We start from the raw sequence: 10,000 nt of genomic DNA, 5'->3' as shown, positions 1-10,000 counted from the left end.
ATTAGTCCACTAGTTGGGTGATACCTGAATCAGGATTATGATCACAAATTACAATGAGTTTCGACCCATTGTAGGGGTCTCTTTTTCCGTAATCGTCAGCCCGGCGAACGCAAAAGAAAATAAACCTCTGCTAGCAAGGGAAGAATAATCATCAACCATCGAAAAGATCTGAGATGTAAGGAAAATGATTTAAACATGCTCGCCTTCCCCATACTTATGCGAACAATTTCCAAATGATAAGATATGTCTCTAGTTGTCATTTTTCAGCAAATTATCGGATGGTCAGAAAAAAGTGAAATCCCTGATAATGTGGGATTTTCGTACCAAATAAAAACGTAAGGTTAACCTGGCACTCTTTTTGTAATCCAAAATATTACCACTGTCTGTACCTGTTGCCCAAGTCCTGAGGGCTCCATCTTCTTCATCCTCCTCTACAATATTTCTCATGCCGGTCATCTCTGCTTTCCTCAGCAACGAACTCAGTAGCAAGGATTTTTGAAGATAGGGCGTGTGAAGCTGCCACGAAGTTTCCAGGGCGTGAACTACCACATCTAAAGGTGTTATATTAAAAATAAGAGATTATTTGTATAATTTTGCTTAAGTATAAGGGGTAAAGGACTATCGTAGAGTTGAGAGTAATCAATTATTTTTCACCAAAGTGTTGTAATGTGGATTACCCAACTCAGTATTGGGTGTGCACAACTCAGTGTAGATTATACGGTTTCCATCGCATACTGGGCATCACCTGCGGGCCGACGGCCACATCGAATAAAATCTAGTGTTCTTGCTTAATCTAAACATCCCTTTTCCTTCGTCTAACACTACATGGTGGCAGCCGTGGGATAGCATAAAACGCTTCGAAAGAAATGGCTCATCAACGGGAGGAAACTCCAGCAGCTGAAATTCCGCCTATCACTGTAAATCCTCTCCCGCTTCCGCTCAACTTTCCAAAGTGGCTTCGACGTTTTTGAACGATATCGTTCAAAAGAAGTCACCTCTGGAACAAGTAGGTACATTTCTATATTCCATTCCAGATAGACTGCTTATTACGAAGAAGTCAAAACAGCACTCAATGCATGGCTACTTCACAGCCAGGTGCAATGTCATCGTCGAGCGAGCACTCTTCAACCTACGAAAACAAACTCCCGGCGAATCCATGGACACCTTTATCCAGGATTTAAATCAACTGCGAATACCGCACTCTAAAGGATAAACTTATGACACACAGAATTATCGTCGGAGTTTTCAACGATACATTGTCAGATCGCCTGCAAGCCAAATCAGACCTCACTCACGCCGAAGAGCGCTACCTTAAGCCGTCAAGATGAAGCCAGAAAACAAAAAAAAGAAAAGGAAAGTCCATGCGGTGGAAGAAGCAGCAGATCCAGACTCGGCCTGCAGAGTCATTCCCGGATTCATCGCAACTCAAGATAGCTGCAAACCACGTCATCATCGAGATCGAGGGACAACCAAGTAGATAATGGCCTAGGTAATGCGCTCCAGTACAGTTCGGAGTCCTTTCGACAGTTTACAGTAACGTACCACTTCACGTATTATATGTTCACCGAGGTATCCTCCAGAAAATGGTAAAGTTGAAAGGGCAATTTGTACGGCAAACGTCACGGTCCATGCTCAAGAAGAATGACGACATCTGCAGAACGCTTCTGACCTATAAAACTAGCACCCTTCACAATGGTTTCTGGCCTAGCGAGCTACTAATAGGACGTCGCCCACATACCCAGCCAAGATATAGCGGAGCTCCAGGCCTCGAAGCAGCCTGTGGCAGAGTCCCATACTGAAGAAAATATGGTCAATCTTTTTTCGTTTGGCTGGTTACTGTTAGAGCGAATTTCAATCGAGTGTCGCACACCAAAACCAAAGTACCGGTAATTACTTTGGCCAATCAAAAAGGACGGAGACAATCCAGTAAACCAATCAAAACTCAAAGTAATTACTCGTAGCCGACACAAAGCGCGGGAAAATGTGCACGCGCGAGCCACGATTGGTTTCGGTTTCACTTCTACTTTTCACTTCTACTTTCGACACTCAATTGAAAAAACGCTCTATTATCGCTATTACTGTGACTGTCATTGTCATTATTGCTGTGTTAGCTGATGTAAAATCTGTAAGGGGCATCCTCTGGGTAGGGAGTTTCATTATGCTTACATAATGCTGAGAGCATCACCAGGTGATTGCAGCAGGCACTTCTTATTTTTATTTTATTCATTTATTATTTTTTGGTGAAATGAGAACTTTATTTCAGTGCCAAGTCTTCTGGCGCTGAAGCACTAAATGGGGATACTGTAAACTAGGGGTGGCGAATGGTACTCCAAAATCTTGGCCCTCCCAAACTTTTCATCCGATCTCGAAATCTCGACAGCCTTTGAGAAGAATCTCGAAGTCTCGTTTATATTGCATTTATTTCAGTGTGAAGTCTTGCATGTTTTGGTCTAAGTCTCGGATTCGCAAACAAGGGATTTCACCATCCGTCGCCCCTTAAATTGAAATCAACAAGTTAACGCAAATCAAATCAAACGTTGTTTTTTGAAGAGAGAGGAAAACCGGAGTACCCGCGGAGAAAAACTTTTTGCTGGACAGTAGAGATCCAACAAATTCAACCCACATAGGACGCCATGTCTGGGAATAGAACCCGAGCCTATTGGTGGGAGGCGAGTGCTCTCACCACTACGCCATTCCCGCATGCAAGTGGTGAAGATAACAATAGTTTAATAATCAAAGCCATGGCAAAAACGAATTAACAGCTGATCAATTTGCTTTGGGATGAAACAGGTGTAGCCAACGCAAAAAGGTGTGCTTGTGAACGTATTTATTCCAGAAATGCATGTACCGGTAATAATCATATTTCACAGATTCCGTTCGAAGTATATGAGACAACAATTGCAAATGGTAGGAATTTCCCGGTTGGTGCTTCAAACCAAGCACTTGTCTCATATATTTCTTACTTCACGTTTTCATATAATTTGAATTATAACTTCCGGCCACTTCGTGTCCCTAGTATAATTCTCATTATTATTCAACACATTAGGGCCATTTATACAGGAGAAAATAAGACGCGTCTTAAATTGGACGCGAACTGTACCATTTGTACGTTCGCGTCCTACATAAGACGCGAACATCTCGTATAAATGATTCGCATCTTATTTGGTTATTTATCATTAGAAATCTAGCACGCCCTCGAAGAATAACTGTTAATTCACAGTTACCACCTTTTTACTTTTCATCCGCAAAGTTGTCAATTGAAAACCCTTTTAATTCAATTGAATTAAAACAAAAAATAACTTGTCACGCAGTTCTCAAGTTGCTTTGCGACTGCCAGTTCCGGGAAAAGGATGAGGAACTCTTTCTTCTCCACCACAGTCCAAGTGTTTCTCTGTTTTGTTGGTGTTTCTGAGCCCGACTGGGAAGCCATTTTGTTAGCCTGGGTGACTAGTCGACAAAATGACGATGTTGTTGTTGTCACGCAAGTGACAGCATACGCACTTATAGATCACGTCTTACTTAGGACGTGAAACCATTTAAAATTTATACGAGGAAGGTCACATCTTATTTAAGTCGCCGACAAAATAAGAACAGCCGAAAATTCTGTTCCAAGATAAGACGCGTCTTACGTAAGTCGCGTCTAAAATAAGACGCGAAGGCTTGTTTTGTACCATTTATACGAGCAGTTCGCGCCTTATTTAAGACGCGTCTTTTTTTTTCCCGTATAAATGGCCCTATTATGACAATGTCCACATATGGTCATAGCGCGCGCAATATTCGTCGTGCGTACGCAACAGATATCCTTCAATATACGTAATTTTGTGTGTCGCGGAGAAAAATGGTAGTTTTTCCGGATTTTTTTCCAATAAACATAGAAAATTGTGCTTTGTCATCAATGTGTTGAATAATAAAACCATTATCATGCTCAATCTTGCGGAATATCTCCTGATTTTAGCCGGCTTGGCCTACGGCCTCGTCAGCTGAGTATCAGGCGATATTCCGCGCGATTTCGCAGGATATGGTTAATTAGATGCACGCCCAATTTTGACCGATCCAACACAAAGTGTCCAGTCAAGCTGAAGCATATAACTTGCTCTGAGTATTTCCAACATAAGTTAAGTGTCGAGGTTAGTGCTATTTTTAGGTCTTCTGCCACTAAATTAACCAAAAGCACTATTATTATTGGTCCAATGAGGCCAATACATTGTGGCATAGACAGAGTGGACACCAGTCTGACATGAAAATACAGGCAGGTACAAAAGTCAGGCCGGATCAACTCAGATTGCTCACCTCATATCAATGTAAAAAAAAAATAATGATAAGGCCTCAAAAAAATTACTAACCATAGCCCTAATCTTGGTTTTGGTTTACGAGGCCTTTTTTCGGTCGAACCGAGGTAAGCAATCAGAGTTGATCTGGTTCAACTTTTGTACCTGCCCTGAAAATGTTGATTTCAAAAAGATAAGCCCCATCGCCAAGGAAGGGATTGACCAAGTTTCCAATGAAATTATTTTTAATAATAAAGTATTCTCGTTTGTCTCACGATGTGTTTCCTTGTGATGTAGATCGCGACGTTTCGACTGCATACTGCTAGTCTTCATCAGGCGATGTGGTTGACTGGTTACGCGTCATCTTTTAAGCAGGATGCTTCGATGTGATTGGTTGGTTTTCAGCAGCTGTGATTGTTGCATTTCGATCGCTTCACCATGGAAACAGAGAACGACTACAAACTCGCTTTCCTTGACACCGCAATTTCAAGAGAACCGGACGGCCGTCTCACCACCAGCGTGTACAGGAAGCTTACGCACACTGATCAGTGCTTAGCGTATGATTCCCACCACCCGCAATCAGTAAAACGCTGTATTGTCAAGTGCCTCTACGAGCGCGACAAACGTCTCGTGACAAAACTCTCTGTTATCTCCAAGGAAAAGAAACACTTGTCTTCTGTTCTTGTCTCGGCTAAACTTCAGAATACCCGGCCACGATTGCGTGACATTAAATGCATGCTCCCGCACTCCAGCAGTGGAAAAAGGATGAATATGAAATGGGGATAAAACTACTGCTCCTGCACTCCCGCACTCCCGCAGTGGAAAAAGGATGAATATGAAATGGGGATAAAACTACTGCTACTGCGCTCCCGCACTCCCGCAGTGGAAAAAGGATGAATATGAAATGGGGATAAAACTACTGCTTCCGCACTCCCGCACTCCCGCAGTGGAAAAAGGATGAATATGAAATGGGGATAAAACGACTGCTCCCGCACTCCCGCAGTGGAAAAAGTATGAATATGAAATGGGGATAAAACTACTGCTCCCGCACTCCCGCACTCCCGCAGTGGAAAAAGGATGTAAAATCAGTTTTAGCTTTCAATTTACGGTTTGGTTAACTACACTTTTTATGAGATCGTCTGACATTAAATGCATGCTCCTAAGTAGACTTTTTATGAGATCGTCTGAAGAATATAGCACTCGTTTACTGATTAAGCGCTTGTTTCAGTGATTAAGTCGAAGCACTCGTTTAAAATATTAGCTTTCAATTTGCAGTTTGGTTAACTACACTTTTTATGAGATCGTCTGAACATTATAGCACTCGTTTGCTGATTAAGCCTAAGCGCTTGTTTCAGTGATTAGGCCAAAGTACTCTTTTAACATTGTACCTTTCAAGTTGCGATTTGGTTAACCACACTCTTTATGAGATCGGCTGAAGTATATAGCACTCGTTTACTGATTAAGTCTAAGCGCTTGTTTCAGTGATAAGGTCGAAGCACTCTTTCAAAAATTTTAGCTGTCAATTTGCGGTTAGCTTAACTACACTTTTTATGAGACCGTCTGAAGAATATAGCACTAGCTCGTTTACTGATTAAGCCTAAGCGCTTGTTTTAGTGATTAGGTCGAAGCACTCTGGAAAACCAGTTTTAGCTTTCAATTTACGGTTTGGTCAACTACACTTTTTATGAGATCGTCTGAAGAATATAGCACTCGTTTACTGATTAAGCCTAAGCGCTTGTTTCAGTGATTAGGTCTTATATATTTATCACGTTCTTAAGGCACTAAAACCACTGTCGAGCCGCCGAGCCACTCTTATATATCTACTTCGCTTTAAAGGCACTAAAACCACTGCCAAACCGGCGAGCCGCTGCGGGAGTGCGGGACTGCGGGAGCAGTAGTTTTACCCCCATTTCATATTCATCCTTTTTCCACTGCGGGAGTGCGGGAGTGCGGGAGTGCGGGAGCAGTAGTTTTATCCCCATTTCATATTCATCCTTTTTCCACTGCGGGAGTGCGGGAGTGCGGGAGCAGTAGTTTTATCCCCATTTCATATTCATCCTTTTTCCACTGCGGGAGTGCGGGAGTGCGGGAGCAGTATTTTGAGCCCATTTTCATACTCCCCCTTTTTACCCTGGGGGTTTGCGGGAGTGCGGGAGCAGTAGTTTTATCCCCATTTCATACTCATTCTTTTTCCACTGCGGGAGTGCGGGAGTGCGGGAGCAGTAGTTTTATCCCCATTTCATATTCATTCTTTTCCCACAGAGGGAGTGCGGGACTGCGGGAGCCATAGATTACCAGCTCAAACTTTCATCGACTTCGGGACTGCAGGAGCAAGCGTTCAATGTCACGCAATCGTGGCCGGGTATTCTGAAGTTGCTCCCTTGTCTCTAATGGTTACCCTCTTTCTTTCTTGCAGAAAATCACCAAGACCAGGAAACCGAGTAGAAGTGCTGAGAACACGATCGAGTACAAGTCTACTGCGGATTTAGTCTAGGTCAAAGGCCTATCCGAACAACTTCGCCGCTGCCGCTTCGACTATAGCAACAAGGCATACGCGCTGTTTTCAAGTCGGAGACTACATTAAGATCATATCTAGTACGACCGAAAGACGCTGTGGAGCCGACTTAACAAGACGGCGTGGTTTATAGGATTCCCTATGAATGTGGTAAAGTCTACATCGGCGAGACTGGAAGACTTATGCAAGATAGAATCAAAGAACATGATCGAGACATCCAACTGATGAAGACTAGCAGTATGCAGTCGATACGTCGCGATCTACATAACAAGTGACCACATCGTGGGACAAACGAGAATACTTTATTATTATTGTACTTCACCACGATGAATAACAGCAACCTTTTTTACGAAATTATTTTTATGGCCAAAGTTACATGTAGCTACCCTGTTCCAATTTACCGGTAGCTAGGGGTAGAAATTAGGGCTTAAGGGCGCAAAACCAACCTGGAACCTTGTGAGCTCCAATAGTCTGTGATCTGTACAAGAAGAGTTCCATCGGAGTAGGGGACCTCATGGCAGGTGGAATCACATTTCTCTGATAATCAATTTGTTTGAGGTGAAACAAGGACAATTCACTGTTTCCTACACTCCTGCAGTTTGAGAGATCATTAAAAAACACTCAGATACTCTTATTTCAAAAACTTCATTCCAATTATCATGCCCAATTCATAACCATTACAATTTTCTCAAATTTGATTGGTGCATTAACTACTTTATTTTTCACTAATTATTGTGTACGGTTGAAATCGGTCAGTGAAATCGGACAGTTGGCTGTAATCGGATCCCTGAAATCGGACAGTTACATGTACATCAGCCAATCATATTAAGTGCACTCAGCTTAATCCACCAATCACAGAATTTATCACAATAACCATAGCAGCAACCACTTACCCTACCAAACTGGAGATTTTCCAAAATGGACAAATTTGTAACATTAGACAGTGAAAAAGGAATGCATTCATTTTGTTTTCTCAGAAATTGGTAACGGGACTTTGTGTCGTCTAATTTGGTTTGTAATCATACTCGTGATTAAACACATCCGACTCCCACTATGCAGTCGTCCGATTTTGTTAATCACTCCTATGATTATAGGTCGGAGGCACGGTGGCCTCATGATTAGTGCACTCAACTCCCGATCGAGTAGTCCGGGTTCCGGTCCTGGCGGGGACATTGTGTTGTGTTCTTGGGCAAGATACTTTACTCTCACGGTGCCTCTCTCCACCCAGGTGTATAAATGGGTACCGGCGAAGTTAATGTTGGCGGGTAACCCTGCAATGGACTGGCACCCCATCCAGGGGGGAGTAGAAATACTCCTAGTCGCTTTATGCTACAGTAACCAGACATAAGCGCCGACCTGTTGGGCCTTCTAGGCTCGTAGCAGACTTTACCTATGATTATGGACAAAATTGGACTCCACTCAGTCCTATTGCCATTATAAATCTTGTTCAGGATTTTCATTTATCACAGTAAAAAAACCACATAATTATCTGAATGATAATTAATTTAGGACTTCAGGAATCAATCAGTGTAACTCAGTCTGTAACTCTTAAAACAACTGATATTTAGCAACTATTCACCGAAGTGGAGGTGGCTCATTCATTCCTGCAAAGATTACAACATTTTTGAGCGCAACTTCCGCGCTAATTGCTTGCAGGTGACTAGCAAAGGATATCCGGAGTTTGAGTAGCCAATCAGTGCGCACTTTCAATATCCACCGTTTTAGTATATACTAAATGATAATATTGACCAGTGATCCAGGCCAGGCTGTAAGAATATAAAACTCATTCTGTTGACAGCCTCTTCATTTACATATAAGCTCAATAATGCACGCATTTTGATTGGTTCTGTACAATCTATTAGAGGACAAATGATATGCATAGCTAACATCATCATAAAAAAACTAAATTTAATAGACCTTTTCGGCTTGTACATTTTGTTTTCCCAATACAGATCATGTGATAATACTCAAGAGGCTTGGTCCTTTGTTTTGTTAATTAAAAAGAGTGCATGCAGGCATATTCATGCTTGCATGCCCTCATTTTAATGAACAAAACAAAAGATGCAGGACAAAAGTTTACTGAAGTTAATCCCTCTCCGGCAGGGTAAGTATCTGGATGGGAGACCTCAAAAATATACGACTTGCTGTCAGACCAAAAATTCCATTTTAACGCCCAAAAATGCGAACAAAGCAAGGTACAGATTTCGCTAGGCTGCTTTATGCAAAACAAATATTGATGCAAAGGTAAATAAATATTGATACCCAGTTTTTAAGAAGAGCTTAGGGAAGTGTCAATAGAGAGTAAAATAATTGCCATCAGCAACAAAATTATTTGCGACATGAAAACAACATAAATTTCGTCCCGCGAATGTAAAAGGTTACCATCAGCGAAATACATTTTGGGAGATTTTTGCAACGTTCAATTTTCCTATTGTACTATTGGGCTGCACAAAATCGAAAGTGACGTCAGTTTCAGCGGCCGCCTGTGTCCTCAAAACGAGACAGGACATTACAAAATAATTCAAAGTGTGAATGTGTGAGCCAAAGGGCTGCTGCTGGCACGACGTCTGGGTGACCCGTCCAATGGTCTACATAACCCCCCACTTCAAAAATTTAACTGGATTGCTCACAACTGCATTTAATAATTTTCTTCCTCAGGCAACTGTAATGTGAGTGTGACAACTACCAAACAGGAAACACAACTGCAACACAGCCAGTGCTTTCATAATCAGAGAAACTAAATTACCGGTTCCCTCTAAAAAAAGTTGTTCAAACCGACTGTCAAATTAATGCAAACAAACCTGGGTGATCCAGAATGTGGCGCAGGCTGGGACTGAACTAGTCGATGATCTATTTCCCTAGTCTCAGTTGTATTTCCAGGGTAAGGTTGGGATTTCAAGAGTCTTGGAGAGATCAGTGAATGAATGGGAATTTTGTAAGGTTTTTCTCGAGTATCATCAGCATGGTTACATGTTGCCCTAGGACAGTCAGCTGCAAATAGATAACGACACTACATGTAAATGTCACAATTAACAATAAAAGAATTAACCAAACAAGAAAAAGAATTCATGCATCAAAGCTTGCTGTCAAAACTACACTTGCCATTAAATTGCTGACAAACTACATATTATTATTTAATTTGTATGGCATCCAATTACCCAGTTTTTAATTCTGAGACTCTGTTGCCCACATAACAACATTCTGAGCATATTGGGTT

General features: G+C 41.9%; 1 protein-coding gene across 1 annotated transcript in view; it reads right to left on the bottom strand.

Annotated features, from left to right (window-relative positions):
- Positions 1-10,000, bottom strand: part of LOC138006871 (BTB/POZ domain-containing protein 16-like) — a 45,442-nt gene that overhangs the window by 30,775 nt on the left and 4,667 nt on the right. The window contains exons 4-6 of the mRNA XM_068853481.1: positions 9,585-9,774; positions 7,230-7,375; positions 390-551 (exon numbers count right to left, since the gene is read on the bottom strand). Of these exons, the coding sequence (XP_068709582.1) occupies positions 390-551; positions 7,230-7,375; positions 9,585-9,774 (498 nt within the window). The remainder of the gene's footprint in view (positions 1-389; positions 552-7,229; positions 7,376-9,584; positions 9,775-10,000) is intronic.

The sequence above is a fragment of the Montipora foliosa genome, chromosome 6 (assembly GCF_036669935.1).
Source record: "Montipora foliosa isolate CH-2021 chromosome 6, ASM3666993v2, whole genome shotgun sequence".
Classification (NCBI taxonomy): Eukaryota; Metazoa; Cnidaria; class Anthozoa; order Scleractinia; family Acroporidae; genus Montipora; species Montipora foliosa.
The sequence above is the reverse complement of the archived record's forward strand: the minus strand, read 5'-3'. Positions and strand labels throughout refer to the sequence as shown.